This window comes from Electrophorus electricus, chromosome 4 (assembly GCF_013358815.1).
Source record: "Electrophorus electricus isolate fEleEle1 chromosome 4, fEleEle1.pri, whole genome shotgun sequence".
NCBI classification, from domain to species: Eukaryota; Metazoa; Chordata; class Actinopteri; order Gymnotiformes; family Gymnotidae; genus Electrophorus; species Electrophorus electricus.
Window position 1 is genome coordinate 5554469 of NC_049538.1, and position 16435 is coordinate 5570903.

At 42.7% G+C, this 16435-nt stretch overlaps 2 protein-coding genes across 6 annotated transcripts; one reads left to right on the top strand and one right to left on the bottom strand.

Moving 5' to 3' along the window:
* Nucleotides 1-1569: 1569 nt before the first annotated feature.
* On the top strand, nucleotides 1570-12611 carry epn3a (epsin 3a). 3 transcript variants are annotated; one of them, XM_027026787.2, is made up of 11 exons: nucleotides 1570-1835; nucleotides 4877-5648; nucleotides 7530-7648; nucleotides 8686-8763; nucleotides 9243-9374; nucleotides 9994-10080; nucleotides 10394-10532; nucleotides 10650-10820; nucleotides 10929-11027; nucleotides 11167-11400; nucleotides 11522-12611. In XM_027026787.2, exons 2-11 carry the CDS (start codon nucleotides 5060-5062, stop codon nucleotides 11803-11805), a joined length of 1932 nt encoding a protein of 643 aa, XP_026882588.2. In that variant the 5' UTR covers nucleotides 1570-1835; nucleotides 4877-5059; the 3' UTR covers nucleotides 11806-12611. The 3 variants fall into 3 exon arrangements, with proteins under 3 accessions (XP_026882588.2, XP_026882590.2, XP_026882591.2); XM_027026789.2 differs by having other exon boundaries at nucleotides 10932-11027; XM_027026790.2 differs by having other exon boundaries at nucleotides 9243-9335.
* arl16 (ADP-ribosylation factor-like 16) lies at nucleotides 12444-14836 on the bottom strand. Of its 3 annotated transcripts, none has more exons than XM_027026793.2 (5): nucleotides 14482-14836; nucleotides 14103-14170; nucleotides 13899-14015; nucleotides 13517-13632; nucleotides 12444-13290 (listed from the first exon to the last, which is right to left on the bottom strand). In XM_027026793.2, the coding sequence occupies exons 1-5, from the start codon at nucleotides 14540-14542 to the stop codon at nucleotides 13173-13175; spliced, it is 480 nt and encodes a 159-aa protein (XP_026882594.2). In that variant the 5' UTR covers nucleotides 14543-14836; the 3' UTR covers nucleotides 12444-13172. The 3 variants fall into 3 exon arrangements, with proteins under 3 accessions (XP_026882594.2, XP_026882592.2, XP_026882593.2); XM_027026791.2 differs by having other exon boundaries at nucleotides 12444-13338; nucleotides 14482-14724; XM_027026792.2 differs by having other exon boundaries at nucleotides 12444-13338; nucleotides 14103-14167; nucleotides 14482-14722.
* Between the last annotated feature and the right edge of the window lie 1599 nt (nucleotides 14837-16435).

The window sequence follows — 16435 nt, forward strand, 5'->3', positions numbered from 1 at the left end:
GGCAGAATTAGTGAAGCCAGGGCAAACCCATCTGAAATATCTCTCATCAGCTGATTCACATACTTCTAACGTCGATCACACGGAATCAGATTCCTAAATACTTCTACAAGCGCACTAGGATATTTATGTTAAGAGCGTTCTTTTTAGATGTCAGCAGATCCTGATGTGTGTATCTAAATGGAAACAGCTCACACTACTTGGCAAAAACATCCGTGAGAATCAGTTTTCCCAACTTCCCGTACATCGCGCGCGACCGCGTGGGTCGTGACGTCGCCGCCGTGTAGCATTCCCTGAGCGGCCCCGCCTTCCAAATGCGCCCGTTTTAGACTGCATGCCTGGTTCCAGTGACATCACCCAGCCTTTGTTGGGAAACAAAGAATTTGGTCAAGAGTCTGCTTTCAGGAAAAATATAGAAGCGCGGCGGGAAGATGGCGATAAAGGAGGGGGGGGGGGCGTTTACATAAAATACACAAAAGAATCTTAACCAGCTGTGGCCCAATGCTGAGGAATGTGAGGAGAGGAGCAGAAGATGAAATAACATGTTATGGACATTAAAAATGTTTATGTACCCTACTGCATAGTACGCCACGTAGGTCTAATGGGAGCTGTCAGTCTGGGTTAAGGTGACACTCCCAGTGCAACAGGGAAACACCCACGAATGTTACACAAGCTTTACAGATGACTGAATCTAAAACACACAGAGGCCTTGCCCGGAGCACGGTCTTGTAAATTATGAATGAATCTTTCAAACGTATTCATCTAGCACACAGCCAGATAAAAAAAACAAACAAACACCATGGCATAGTTTAAACAACAGATCAAAAGTAGATTACATGAATATTCCCACTCAGAAGTCTTTTCAGTGTTGTGATTGGCCCTGTCTTGGAACGTTTGGTCCAAACCATTTTTAGTTATACTTCCTTAATCAGTCATTTGGTCCCACTAGACGCAATTTTTGAGATTATAAAAGTATAAAACACCATGTAAGAACTTCAAGAAACATTTAACAGTTAGATAAAAAAAAAAAAACTATAGGCAGTGATGTAAAATGGATCATTTATACCGACTTGCAGATGTGTCATGCCCAGAAGTCTGAGAAAAGCTGGTCCTTCCAGAAACTTGTTCTTGCCTGATCTAGCAGTTGTCACACTCCCACAATGACATGTACATTGGACAATGATTTGGGTAAATTCAATAAAGAGTCCACGGGTTCATTTGAATCAATGAAAATAGTGTCTCTATTCAGACGTAGGCTATTTGTGTGCTACATTATAATATGTATAACCTTACATCACAAATACTCAATTAACAGAAATAAATTAATCAGTAAATTTAAAAACAATAAATAAGTGTTGAAGGTTTAGTAACGCAGCAAACTACACCGATTCTTCGTAGTATAAGAACATTGCCCTGCACATCTGCAGAGTCAGATCCACAATTATTTACTCAGAACCCTGAACCACGTCCACCTGCCAAGCTCGAGCGCCTCAATGGTTCCCCTTTCCGGAATCTAAAGGGTTAAGGGCTGACTCTGCATGCCACGCGCACCCCTCCCGATTGCCTCCCCCTTTTTGCTTTGGTTCAGTTTACTGTGCTTTGCAGGGGGGTTAGCTTATCTGCGGGCTTGGCACTCGGGACTTTCTCGGCCCATGAGCCGAGAAACTAGTCATCGGATACTAAAAGTAGGGAGGAAAAAAAACCCACCCACCAGGTAACAACCCTACCGAGTTGAGTTTGCCGAAACTACGACCAGTAAAAACGGGCAGCGATGTCGAAGGGGTGTGCGGTTACCGACAGGATCCCGAAGTTGGGACCTATATGACAAGCAATGAGAGGTAAGAGGACAAGCAGTTCAGAGAAAACACCGATTCTTTTATTCTTGTAGCATGAACGAACAAACTCTCTCACTTAGCTGAGTCACGCTGGTGGGTCTGGTGCTAGCTCGCGCTCTAGTTCGGCTCATTTGACGCAATATTGGCTGATGCGGCTTTGCGCTTGTTTGTGCAGGCAGTTTACGCTCGCAGCGTGAAAGTAAGTTCGTCTAATCTTGAGATTTTAGGCATTCTAAGGCACGGTTATATGCAAAGATGTGGTAATTGAGTGAGAAGGACTTATTTTTGGCAATGCAAACATATGTACCATAGCCAATAGGATATTCAAAATGCTCCCTTGTCCTCATGAAAACCATTAATGTTGGCTGTGGTACTGTTGTGAGCGTGTGTGTGCTTTTTGTAGTGATACTCTCTAATCGATTTTTTTTTTTAAAGTCCAAATGTGTATGAAAAATTTTTTTGGTCCTGAAGTTGCCCTTTTCAGAGAGGCCCGACTAACTCAGTAGGCCTGTCTTACAGGTTAATTGCTTTCATTTTTCTAAAGTCAACATCAGTTGTTTATTTTGAAGTTTCTGATGTTCTGTTTTTATATTAAACTACTCTTTGCAGGAAAGGTCATAAGATCAAGGGTCGCACAACATCAATCACTTCTGTTTTTAATCTTTTAAATCTATGACGTTTTTCTAACCAGTAAAATGGATACCGGACTGTTATTGAAAATTAGAATTTAGTGGAGGCACCTGAAGTTCAGCTATCAGTATAAAGTGGCATGTATCCTTGTATGCTAACCTCCTCTCCCCTGCCTTTTACATCTACAGACTCATAGGAGACTAAATTATTTGACCAATGGATCAAAATGCTAAGCATGCATACTATAATTTGTAAACACCACAGCAAATATGTTCTGAAGAATATTTTAAAGAAAGAACCATGTTTTTGCCCCCTGGTTCTTAAATTTTGGCTTCTTAAGTAACCTAACATTAGCAACACCTGAATTAATTTGCTAGTGTTAGAAGGACCTGAGCACTCTGAACATATTGATTGCTGCCCAAAACAACCTATGTGAAAGAGTAAAGTGTCGAGACATCAAGGTCATGACATTGTACATGGTTACATTAGCCATTCCATAATCTGTGTAGGGCACCTAAGGCTCTCTCACAATAGAGAGCTATTTGCCAGGTTTTACCTATGCTCTTGTCTCTAAATATGATTATAAGTGCTGTTTTTTGGAGTCTGGACACACCTGCACTTTTTTCCCTGTCGTCAGTAGGAAAAGTTAAGCAAGATTTTTGCTGTGCACGTCTGATGCATGTAATACGTGACTACCTGACCTTTTGGCCACTTCAGAATTGTCATCACCATAAGAAAAAGGCCCATTTGTACGGATGCCACGTGCACTTTGTCAGAGAGAGCCCAGCACCCCTATCAGTGTAGGGTGCAGCAGGGTGTACTCTCTTTATCGACCAAAGACGAACAGATTTGGCCTCCTCAAAGCAAGCTAAGGCTGCCGGGACAATCTGCTAGTGTGGCTTATCCTGTCCACCCCACATTTTTTCCGTTAGGCGAGCACTTGTGAACTGAGGTACTTAAAACACACTCATAAGAAGACTGCCAATCAGACTTGGTGTGCTGGTTTAAACATGATGAGGGAATGAGTAGAGATTCCAGGAATTTATCCCTGCTAACATTAGAAAATGGTTATTTTAGAAATGCCGTATGGTATCTAAACTGTTTTGTTTCATCAGTTCAGTTCATCTGGTTGCCTCATTTACTATAAGTCATGTCAGCAAAGTTGATCTGCAGTAGAGCTGCACAGTATGTGTGTGTGTGTGTGTGTGTGTGTGTGTGTGTGTATATATATATATATATATATATATATATATATATATATATATATATATATATATATATATAATGAGAGAGAATTTTATATATATATGAGAGAGAGAGAATTTTATATATATATGAGAGAGAGAGAATTTTATATATATATATGAGAGAGAGAGAACTTTTTATATATATATGAGAGATAATTTTTTATATATATAGAGAGAGAGATTATATATATATGTATATATATATATATATATATATATATATAAATATAAAATCTCTCTCTCTGTATGTGTGTGTATACATTATATTTATATATATATATATGTGTGTGTATATATGTATGTATATGTATGTGTGTGTATATGTATGTGTGTATATGTGTGTGTGTGTATATATATATATATATATACACACATATACACACATACATATATACACACACATACATATATATATATATATATATATATATATATATATATATATATATATATATATACATACATACATACATACACACAAATTAGAAGCTTTACTCTCTCATGTACTTTCTTCCCTAGAAGTCTGTGTTTGTTTATTTTTATGCACACTTGTTTTGTCTGTACAGGTTATGCGACTCTAATGTAGTCAGAGATATATGCATTACATGCTGTTACTATAGCTGCTATGTGACAAATTGTTAGATAAAAGACTAATGTCCTTAGAAGTTAATGTATCATAACTGCCAGGTAGATGTAGTTTTATAAGCTCGAGTGCTTATTCCTGCATTAACATCAATACCTATTATTCCCCTTTTTTGTCTGGGACTGGGGCGCTCAGAAAATAACCCCAAATTCGAATTTCCTCACTTGAGAAAGTATTTGATAATTGCTAGATAAGCACTTTCCACTAGCAGAAAGGAACATATCAAGTTTTTTTGGGTGCTTGGTTTTTTTTGTTTGTTTGTTTTTTATTGGCTGGAGGTGTTGTGTGTCAAACAGATTGCTGAGTTTGATGTTCTCTGGTTGTCCTAAATCATATTTGGCCAGATAGGCCTACATAGACTGAAAGCTGATGGTTTTTCTAAGCATGAGTGGATTTATTTTTTTCCCTCACTGCTCATTATGGAGAATTAATGGTAGTACCCAGAATGTCTGGGTCACCTGGCTGAGCATTCTCAGAATGCAGTCTAATATTTCAATGTTTCTTTCCACTTCCTTTTGCGGCAGGTTATTCATAGTGCTGTGGGATTTGCTGAATGCTGTTGCATTTGAGGAGCACGAACGTCTCCACAGTCCAAGCCTAAAGTCGCTCGTCTCCATACGACAGCCTTAGACACTGTTAACGCTCTGCTGGAAGAGCAAGGTGAGCTCTGACGTCACCGCTGCCTCTGAAAGCGCCCTCTCGTCACCATGACGACCTCGTCCTTGCGCCGCTCCGTGAAGAACATCGTCAACAACTACACGGAGGCGGAGATCAAGGTGCGGGAAGCCACCTCCAATGACCCATGGGGGCCGCCAAGCACGCTAATGATGGAGATCGCAGATCTGACCTTCAACGTGGTGGCATTCACAGAGGTCATGGGCATGATCTGGAAGCGCCTCAACGACCACGGCAAGAACTGGCGGCACGTTTACAAGGCCCTGATGCTGCTGGACTACCTGATCAAGGCAGGATCCGAGCGCGTGGCCCAGCACTGCAAGGAGAACGTCTACGCCATCCAGACGCTCCGTGATTTCCAGTACATCGACCGGGACGGGCAGGATCAGGGAGTGAACGTGCGGGACAAGGCCAAGCAGCTGGTGGCTTTGCTGAGGGACGACGACAGACTGAAGCAGGAGAGGAGCCACGCGCACAAGACCCGTGAGCGCATGACCGGGGCCGGCAGTGCTATAGGCTACAGCTCCCTGCCACCGCCCTACCCGGGACGGAACACCAGCCAACCCAACACGGCCACCGACGAGTATGGGCGGCCTCGAGGCTCGCCATCCCCCTATAACTGTGAGTAACGCATTGGTGCTATGTGTTCCTTGTGAGGAATCCCACCTACCTAGTGGCACATTTACTTTATCAACAGGAAGTAAAGGTGTTTGCTTCTGCAAAGCCAGGATAAGTTGCAGAACCGCATAGTTTAAGTGGCTGAGCCTGCTTAAGTTAATAGGGCTTTATAATTAACTGGTATGTCGAGTCAGGTGCACCGGGGCAGCAGTATGAGCCCCAGAGATCGGTGTTGGTCGTCTTCAGAAACGAGCCCAAACTCAGTGATGTGCAGTTACGGTCGCACATCGCAAATACTTTTGTAAACCTGAACAGCTGAAGTGAGAAGCCAAAATGTCTGCAGCGCGGTGGAGCTGTACTTTCGTTCGTCTGGCTCTGTAACACAATACCACAGTACACTGTTAAAAGCTGTGTGATGGCAATGCAGGCCTGGAAGAAAAGACTGCTTTAATAAGGTGCAAGCTTGCTCAGAATCAGCGATGAAGAGGCAGCCTCAGGACATCCCGTTCTTTATTTATTTCCAAGATTTTTAGTTTTATGATGTAACGTTTTACCTTAATGACTCTAACATGAGCTTTGTTGTGACTTCTTCATTTTCTCTAACTGCTCATATGGTACACGTGTGAGTTTCAGCCCTGTTTTGGCAGCACCTGATGTGTTGCGTACCTGCAGTCTTCCTCAATACACCATTTCTTGCTAGTCCAACAGGAATAGTCGGGGGGCATTAAGCAGTCTTCTACAATCGGATGCCTTTTTGAGCTGTATGTGTAGTTCGGTAGTGGGGTATTTTATCCTGGGATGACTTTCTGACATGTGTGGCTTCCTGGTTACACAGTGCTTGTGCTTTAGTCATGGGTGTGGGTGAGAGTCGTTGGCTACTATTATAAAGTCTCAGTAGTTGATCAGGTCCATTAGGATATTTGTGTTTGGTTTAATTTCTTGCATATGTTCTGGAACAGGCCTGTAAAACAAGCCCTGCCGTTTCTCCAGACCTACAGACCTAGCTGGATTTTCCACATTCATTGCATGTTTCGTGATGGATCCGATACCTGTGTGGTGCCTGTATCACTGAAACGTACACTAGCTGCTTTCTGACCAGAACAGATTAGCGAACCTAAAGTACTTTTTCCACACCCCGGGCACAGCAATAACAGGTTAACAGTTGACCGGGAAAGTGTGATTTGCCATCCAACTGGTAACCGTCTGTTTTGATATTACCCAAGAGCAGTGGTTCCCTTCCAACTGCACGGCCAGTGTGCATGTCATTAAAGAATGTTGTAAATTAGCCCGTAATCTGTAACTATTCAGAATGTGAACACTGTCCTCTTAATCAGATTGAAAACCACTCGGATGTATTTAAGGAAGCTGCTGAAGTTCCTACAGCTCCCTACTCCCCCGACCTCCTGGGGTGCATTCCAGGCCACACCTGGGGTATTAGAAAGCAGTGCAATGAACTAATGCACCACTGCAGCCTGAGCCATCTGCCCTGCCCTAACCTGGCGTCCAGAAAGACCGCTGCAAGGCAAAGTACAGACCTGGGGGGTTCTGGTGCCTGCACAAGGAATAACAACCACCACAGCACCATGCCACTCCCCTGTGCACTCCCCCCCCCCCCCCCCCCAACTGCCCCAGACAGGCACTCCATTGTTCCTACCACAGAGGCAGAGAGGCACGGGGAAGCAATCCCATCCCGGGCATGGAATGGCAGTGATTTGGGTGCTTACTACCAGCTTAATATGCAGAGGCTGTGCCAGGCTTGCACTGGCATAGCTGGACCTTTCAACGCCTCCCCTATTAATCAGATGAATAAAGACGCCATAAGGGTTGAATTTAACCTCCCCCCCCCCCCCTTTCTTTCTTTCTTGCTCTTGTTCTTCATCACAGCCACGTCTTCCTCGCCTCATCTGGCCCCTGATTTGGAGCAGGCCCGGCCACAGACCAGCGGCGAGGAGGAGCTGCAGCTGCAGCTGGCACTGGCCATGAGCCGAGAGGAGAGCGAGAAGGTGAGGACCGCACGGAGCGCCTTCCCTGCCACTCCCACGCTGCCACACTGGCTGCCCGTGAGCCAGGGGGTGGCATCGGGTGGCATCAGATCATCAGTATTTGAGGGTTTGTTTGTTTTTTTTAAAGAACATGCTGCTGCTATTGTTTTTGGGGGGTTTTTTTTGTTTGTTTTTTAAATTATTTTTTTATTTTTTTATGTTTTCTGTATAAATACAGAAGACATGTCACTGACCGATTCCTTGGCTTGCTAAATGTCAACAGTCTGAATCGCAAAATTTCCACGATTTCAAATGTTACATTTTTAGGACATGCTCTTGTCAGCAGCTTTGAGCTACTGTCCATGACAGTTTATCTATTTCATGCACAACGGCAGTCTTTCATGCGATATTGTCCTCACGATTTACACTTGCTTTACCCTTAGTTTAGAAAGACCTTTAAACCCTAAGTGGGCATTAAGGTTTTAGTGTGTTATATTGGTATTGGCAGATTTAGAAGTAGCAACTGAACTGGCCCTGAACTAATATCAGCGCATAATTTAATGTTTTGGTGGTGTGTGTAGTGTAATGACCTGTATTAAACATATGCTTAGCACATGGAGTGAGAGCACTAGCATCCTCCATATGACTGAACTGATATTGCTGGCCTGCCAAATCTGGCCGGAGGGCGGTGAGCAGTAGCAGTGGACTGGAGCACTGATTCAGTGCTCAGCAGTCAGATTGGTGAGCCAGAGTGAAGCTAAAGAAGTGAATAATCCATACATGTGTTTGTGTGTCAACACTTCAAGTCACATAATAGATTAATTTGTTAAAAGAGAAATCATCCATTTTTTAAAAAAATGACAAAAAAAAAAAATTAGGTTTAACCTATACACTCACTATCTATGTACTCAGTTATTATGAGAAACTCTGACCTATCATGTATTTTCCTTGGTGTAACACCTGATTCAGCTTGCCAGTAAAGAGAGACCACTACTTTGTGGTAGTAGGGACAGGAGCGGGGAAGCTCACCCCTAACACCCATACATCATCTCCTCTAGCCACCTCCTCCGGCGGATATCGATGAGCAGACCCAGCTTCAGATTGCAATGAGTCTCAGCAAAGAGGAGGCTCAGAAGGTACTGCTCCTCCAGGAAAGGCCGCTGCGCCTCACATCCTAACCTCCGCCCTGCTTCGTCGGCTCAATGGCTTGGTTACGTTTACGCCTGTGTGTGTGTGTAACGTTGCATGTGCGGCCCACTTCCCTTTCCTGCTGCTTTGGCCATGCACCCCCTGCTTGCCAGAGGAAGAGCATGCATGCTTTCTCTTCGAACAGACGCAGGCCGTCTGTTTCATTAACCAGCTTGCGGTACGTCTCTCTGTGTCAGCCTGATGGGAAGAGAAGGCTCACTCGCTCTCGCTGTGCCCGAGAAAAGGGCCCCCAACTTCTCTTCGGGCAAAGCCACGTTTTCTGTTTGCCTTGATATGCTGCCTAGCGGATAAACCCACTTACCAACATGCATGACATGAGTGTGCCAGTTGTCATGACCTAACACTTTTTTTTTTTCTCTCTCTCTCTCTCTCTCTCTCCCCCTGCTTTTCTTGTGCATGTCTTCAGAAAAAAGCTCCACCTCCTGCTGCTACAGCGGATATGGATGAGGAGACGCAGCTCCAGATTGCCCTGAGCCTCAGTAAGGAGGAGCATCAGCGGGTAGGGCCCCAGGGAGCGTGGGGTGGGTACGGACAGCATGTACGTTTCCCATATCCCCAACATGTACATCCTTCTGAAATCTCATCTGTTCTCAAGCACTGTTCCTGAGTGCCGTTTTTCCTTTGATGCCTTCTGACTGGATAATGCCCTACACCCTTTTCCAGTTCCTCCTTTTGCTAAAATACCACCTGCTAGGTCAGGAGTGTCCAGTCTGATGAGTGTATCTGCAAGTTTTTAACTCAACCAGGCACAATCAAAAATGGTCAGCATTTAGAATCAGGTGTAGCACCTGTTTGATCTTGAACACCTGCAGCCACAAAAGACAGGACACTCCTGTCCTGTCCACACAAGAGAGGACACTCTTTTGTTTTCAGCAAATCCTGCTCCTCGTCCTTTTCTCTACCTGACCTCAAACTACCTCAAGATCTGTGTCAGATTTGTACAACAGAAGCCCTTAGTGAATTGTCAGATGACATTTCTTCATATCTGTGACCTGAAGAATCGCTGCGTTCCTTGGTGCTTTGACCTCTTGCAGTGCACATTTTTGATGGCGTGCAGAGGAATGAGTGTGTGTGTGGAGGAAGGAGTGTGTGAAAACGTTCTACGGTGTCAGCCCTAATATGTTTTCTGTGTCAATGTTTCATCCGCGGGTTGCCAGGAACAACAAAGTCGCCTGGGAGATGAGTCGTTGCTCCAGAAAGCTCTTGAGGAGAGTAAACGAGAAATGGAAGCTAAAGGAGGAGGGGTATGAAATAATGACAGTCAACCATTTTTCTCTGACTGTTTTAACAGAATTTTTTAATTTGCTTCTTGGTATGGTTTCAAACTTGCTTTGCAGATTATTCATTATCATGTAAAAAAATTTTTTTTTTTAAGTATAATATAGGGACATGGATTATGAATTCAAAGCCTATTGAATATGTGAGCTTTTTCAAAAGAAGTTCCCAGATAACCCCATTGCAGATTTTGTGACTATTCAGAAGTGTATGCTGAGCGGTGAGGAATGACCTACAAAAATGTCTTGTCTAAAAGTGTTACTTTCTCCTCCCCTGTGGCAGTCTGCCATGTTGGATCTTGTGGATATTTTTGCTTCAGTTCCTGAAGCGCCCCCTAGTGCCAACCAATGGGATCTGCCTGTAGCTGGAGCCCATTCCCAGGCTCCTGGCCCTCTGAGGTCTGACCCATGGGATTCTCTGGGTAAAACCTTCTAAATTCCTTATTACACTGTATCTTTCCTTTCTCTGATATAACTGAAACTTTCAGAAACCAGAAGTCTTCTTTACTGGTGTGTCAAGAACCAATATTTTCAAACAGAACCAAGTTCAAGTCGGGGCATGGGCAGCCCCTGGATGGCACCTGCTGGATCCAGCATTCACTCTCAGCCCTGGAACCAAGGGCAGCGTCCCCCTGACCCATGGGAAACCCCTCAAAATGTCCATAGTTCGGTTCCTCCAAGCCAAACCTGGTTTTCACCTGCATCAGCTGGTATAAACATGCCATTTGATTGTCCTATTTAAATACAAGCTTGTAAAAAAAATGATGCATACCATATAAATACTATACATTTTATTCATGTCAATGTGTGGCTTTTAGCAGCCAGAGGGATAGATCCCTTCTCTCCTGCATCGGCAGACCAAAAAAGCTCTGCTGGCCGAATCAAACCCTCATACCCACGCCCTGGGAGTCCCACAGGTAATTACTGTAGCATTTGCTTACCTTACCTTAACCATTTTGTTTAATCATATTTGATTTAATTTTAAGATTTTCTTAAGCAAAATCTTGCATCGCTTCTTGTATCAAATAATACGGATCACGTTTTCTTTATTATTAGACGGAGATCTTTTTGATGAGGCCATGGATGGAGGTCAGGTGACTGTTAATGGTCGTAGTGAGGAGAGCCCGGAGTTATTTGATCTGACCCGTCTGGGAGAGCATCTAACCGAGACATCTCAAAGCAGCCGAACCCCAGAAGACTTCCTGGGTCCCTCTGCAGCCTCACTTGTCAACCTGGACTCTTTGATCCCTTCAAACCCGTCTCCTAAAAGCTTAAACCCATTTTTATCAGGTATGACCAAAGTAGAATGTTGTACCATGTACTTAAAAAAACATTATAGCTCCAGCTCTATTTAAAAGGTATTTGTTTCCCCTCATATTTTTTCTCTCTCTCTCTCTCTCTCCCTCCCTAGGTCTGAATGCTCCCTCAGCCACCAATCCATTCCAGAACGAACAGCCACGACTCACTCTTAATCAGATGCGTCCCAGCTCTGTGTCTCCTGCTCCCGCCTCGCTGCCGTACAGTGCCTCTCTGCCCTTGCCTGCCAGCAACCAGCCTTCCTCCTTACCCAGCTCCTTCACCGAGCCTGCGCAAGGACCCATGGACATGCCTGGAAACCTGCCTCAGCCTCTGCTCCCCTTCTCATCAGCCTCCACACGGGCACAGCCAGATCTCAGTCAGAACCCCTTCCTATGAGGGCCAGATTGGGCCTGAACATATGCTTGCTGGCATGAATAACAGTGCTTGCAATTAGTGACGATCTAACCACACAGTTGGTTGAAAACTGGAACTCCCCATTTACAGACACTACAGTTTTATATTGGCTTAACTGTTTTCACAGCCTTTGGGTTTGGCTCTTTGCTATTGCTACTCATCCAATATCCAAGGAATAAGTCTCGGCACTACAGGATTTTTCCTTTATATTAATTTTCAACAAATGGCACAAAATAACAAATTACGAATTCATGATCTAATCCTATTTTCCTTCTGACTTTCGGTCCATTAGCATTGCTTGAGTGCAATGACCATTAATTTTCATTAATAATGCATTATGAAACGCAGCTCTAAAACCTCTACATTTTGCATCTTCACTGACTGCTTTCTAGGTCTACTTAGGATTCCTCTATTAACCTATAGACTTCCTGCCCCACTCTCCTATTATGCACTACAGTTGACTTGTGTCTGAGCTAAAGAGCATGGAAGCTAGCCAACACACCCATCCAGATCTGAAACCCACTCTGTAAGGGGTCTCTCTAACTGGTGTACCACATGAAAAGAACTACTGTTTTGGTGGCCAGTTACTTGGCAACAAAATCTGTTGATTTACCCCCCCCCCCCCCCCCCCCAATGGCCATTGAAATTAGCTGCTAAATGAACATGCGTCAGTAAAGGGAATGAATTTACTATGGAATTTAGCGTGAATCAAAGCAACACTGATGAAATGTATAAATGGGAGACTGTTACCTATGAAGTATTTCTCAAATATAGGAATGTAAAAGCAACTTGGATCTGACACTTATTTTGGCATTGGGCAGAATTAGTTTCCTTAATGGTTGTGGGTAATGTGCTGCATTACTTACTCTATCTTGAAATACTGATCACACTTTTAATGCTGACAAAAACAAAAATGACTAATGTTCAGGTCCATAAAAACAATGTAATTTAATCCAACAGTAATCTTTCTGTTTAGAAAAAAAAAAGACAAAACTTCTTAAAATAGCATCCATCTTAGACATGCATCAACAGAATTTACCATGTGGTTGTGAATCACACAACCACAGCTTGAACTTAGCATCCTTACAGCCCTCAAGGCAAGACTGAAATCAGTGACCTCCTCCTTACATCAGTGCTTGGGAGCATGCTTTCATGAATAAGGTAGAGCTGACCACTGCTTCTCTGTCAGAGGAAAACAGAATTACAGCTGAGCAGGAACATGATGCAACCTTAGAAAAACATCAGCCCCCAAGCATTTTCCTTAAGCCTGATGTTTCTATGACGTGTAATGGTGTTCTTGTTTTTATGATGGCATCATTGTCTTTTTTGAGACTTGTGCAAAGTTCAGCTCAAGCGGGTTGCAACGAGTCCAGCCATTTGAGCACCTCCTCAAGGCCCTCGCCAGTCCGAGCACTGAGCTTCAAAGTCGTGATGGACTGAGGGGCACAGGCAATGATGTCATCCATCCTGAAAAGTGATTTCATTTCCACAAGAGACATAGTGCAAGGAAGGTCACTAAAAATAAAGACAAAATTATTATTAATGTTTGCGATGAGGGGAAAAACATAACACTGAAAATCTGAACTGTCATGAAAAAGTAAGGTGTGACAATTCCAAAATAATGCATAGGAGAACAGTCTCTGGTTTTACATCAAAAGCACAGGCGCCACAGACACAGCCTGAGCAGTCTGACCTCTTGTTAAACAGCACAAGCACAGAGGCAGTCTGAAGTGGTTCAGCAGCAAGAACATTCAACAGTTGGACACAGGAGGCAGAAATCTGTGTGATGTTGGCAGAATCCACCATATACTGAAGACATAAAGGACAATGTATTCGTTACAAAAGACATCTGGAATGTACGAAGAACAAACATGTCTATATATATCACCCATGCTGAATGGCTTAAGCAAAGAATTAACCAAACTGTACAACAAAATGATTTTGTTTTTAATAAACTGTTCGCTGTTCTCAATGCTGAAGGGTATAGATTTTCCCCTATTGACCCTTGCTTATGAAGTGTTCTGTACAGTACAGCTATTCGTATTGTATAAATACCATGTATTCGCAACACGCACAATAACAGTTGTGCAGTCTGTGTAATAGCTAGGCCAGATTGGGCCCATGCAGCCTCCTAATTCTCTTATAGTCAGGCTCCTCTTTCTCAGCGTCAGATCTGTGAGGTTGGTGCCCACCTAGCAAAAAGGGGGACATTTTATATGCCGTTATCTTGTAATGTTAGACAACAAGAGTATCTAACGTTTGCTGAACGGATATCTTACCGTTGGCAAAGTAGAGGGTGGTTCGCCTAAATCGGTAAGGTTAGCAGGCACCTTCCGTTGACAAAGTTTTACTTTAGCTAAAGAAAGGACAACGTTAGGAAGATACGTTTGAAGTGGTGTGTGCTTTGTGATTATTCACGGTGTTAGCGACTAGCTAGTTAAGCTAGTCATCTTAGTGAATTGAGAGGTTATTCGATATCCACCTAACTAGCTACTAAACTTGGTGTTTTGGCTAGCTAATAAATATGACAAATCCTTGATATTTGCTAACCAATAAGTTGACAAACATAAACAGTAGTTAGTAACATTAATGCAAATCCTGTTAGCATACTAGCCAACAAGCTAAGATAGCTAGCTAACCCTAGATCAAAAAGGATATTCTGCAGCCGTTTTAGTAGAAGCGTTTTTCCTACGCCGGTTGCACCAAGCAGCAAGCACATAATTGATGCTTCCAAGCTAGCGTTATCTGTTTACTAATAATAAAAGCAAAACAGAAGCTGTGGGAGAGTACAAGTAGCTGAATTATTCCTGGTATACGAGATGTTCACAGCCTCCCTTGGCCACCACCATGGCAACCCGCTATCCGGCTCTGCGAGCAGTGGTGGTTCTCATTTTCACACCGCCTAACACCTCAGAAAATATTTGTCTTTCTAACGACCGCAATTATGACCATCGCTACATTTTTTTAAAAAAATAATTCGAAGGTTTTTCTGTGTACTATTACATTTATTTATCAAAATCTTTTAAGCCTTAGACGTGTGTCAAAAGTGAAAATGGATTATATTCTGTGCACCAGTTCACATGGTCTGAAAAGTGTTTAAAGGTTGAGAAACATTCTTGGTTAATCTTGATATACCACGACTGGAATAGCTACAGTCAATATGAAATTGAACAGAAGGAGACAACACCAGTAATCTATATAAAAAAATAAAATAAAAATAATTAATGGTTTTTAAAAATCACAAAAAAGTGAAGCATAAACACAAAATTAGCCCTACGTTGATCACTGGTTGACTACGTTGATCACTACTAACTGACATGGCAGTGTTCAACTTCAAGATTATGATGCCATTACGCATCCACGTCGACATTGTATATAAGTGATATTCACACCGCACAAAAGATATCCAAAAACATGTTGTCACATCTCTTCACCTCAGATTTGTTGGCTGCTTGATATATGAAACTAAGGGCTGATTCTGGAGGAACTATGCAGGAACTAGGCATGACTAAAATTTGTCATGGCTTAAATTTGTGTATTTTTTAGAAGACTGTAAATGTACTTTATTGATATACATTTTCACAAACATGCATTTGCTCTCAGAACAGCCTCAGTTTTTGATGGCATTCATTTTTCTGGAAACATGTTTCTGAAATTATGGTCCATATTGACACGATTACATCATTACATTAGTCTCATGCTGCGAATATCCTGCTCTACCCTGTCCCAAAGGTGCTCTATTGGATTCAGACTTGAATCTGAAATACTGAAATACACTGCACTCACTGTCTTATTCATGGAACTAGTCTGAGATGACTTGTGCCAAATGATATGGTGATCATTGTGCTGAAAGTAGCTGTCATCGTGTGAGTAAATCGTGGCCCCGAAGGGAAGCACATGATCAGCCACAATACTGACTGATTGTGGCTGTGGCTTTTAAGCAATGCATCACTGGTATTAAGAGGCCCAATATGTGTCAAGAAGACACTTCCTACACCATTACACCACCACTACTAGCCTCAACAGTCTAATAAAGAAAAACCTTAACACTAAAATATGCACAAGGCTGCAGTGTGCTCTGAAGGATTTCTGAGATCTGAATAAGCTATAGACTAATGTCTACAGAAGCAAATGGATTTAATATGTTCTGCTTGGACAACTAGATGCAGTACCTCATTTGTACACAAGAGGTCAGCAACCATCGCCAAAAGCGGCTTCTAATGTACAATGGCACGCGTTGAAAGAAAAAGGTTTGTTGAAAAAATGTTTTGAAAGCGGTTCATTTCTATTCCTTTCTGGCAATTTTGTATAAAATATTAAAAAATATTATCCTGAACTCTTTTTTAATCATCTGACAATTGTCCTCTTCTACTGAGACTTTCCATTATTTGACCTTTTTATTATCTGACCTCGACAAACTTGACTGTCACTCTGTAGCTTCAAAATAAGCGTTTGTTAAGACTAACAATGCCATTGAGCTGCATCTCTAAAGAATGTGCTGTAATGTTTCAAGTAAACGGTTTTCTAGTAATCAAGACTCATATCATCACAATCCAAATATATTGTATGAACATGCAAATTTCTTTGCACAGCACTGCACACGTCTGCACTT

What these genes read in the sequence shown, in the direction of transcription:
- epn3a (XM_027026787.2), top strand. Translation starts at nt 5,060, where the DNA reads ATGACGACCTCGTCCTTGCGCCGCTCCGTGAAGAACATCGTCAACAAC. An exon ending in GCCGAGAGGAGAGCGAGAAG is followed by an intron (nt 7,649 to 8,685) that starts GTGAGGACCGCA and finishes CATCTCCTCTAG; the next exon opens with CCACCTCCTCCGGCGGATAT. An exon ending in TGGAAGCTAAAGGAGGAGGG is followed by an intron (nt 10,081 to 10,393) that starts GTATGAAATAAT and finishes CCCCTGTGGCAG; the next exon opens with TCTGCCATGTTGGATCTTGT.
- arl16 (XM_027026791.2), bottom strand. Translation starts at nt 14,542, where the DNA reads ATGTGCTTGCTGCTTGGTGCAACCGGCGTAGGAAAAACGCTTCTACTA. An exon ending in TCTACTAAAACGGCTGCAGA is followed by an intron (nt 14,171 to 14,481) that starts ATATCCTTTTTG and finishes TAGCTAAAGTAA; the next exon opens with AACTTTGTCAACGGAAGGTG. An exon ending in CTTGTGCTGTTTAACAAGAG is followed by an intron (nt 13,339 to 13,516) that starts GTCAGACTGCTC and finishes CTTTATTTTTAG; the next exon opens with TGACCTTCCTTGCACTATGT.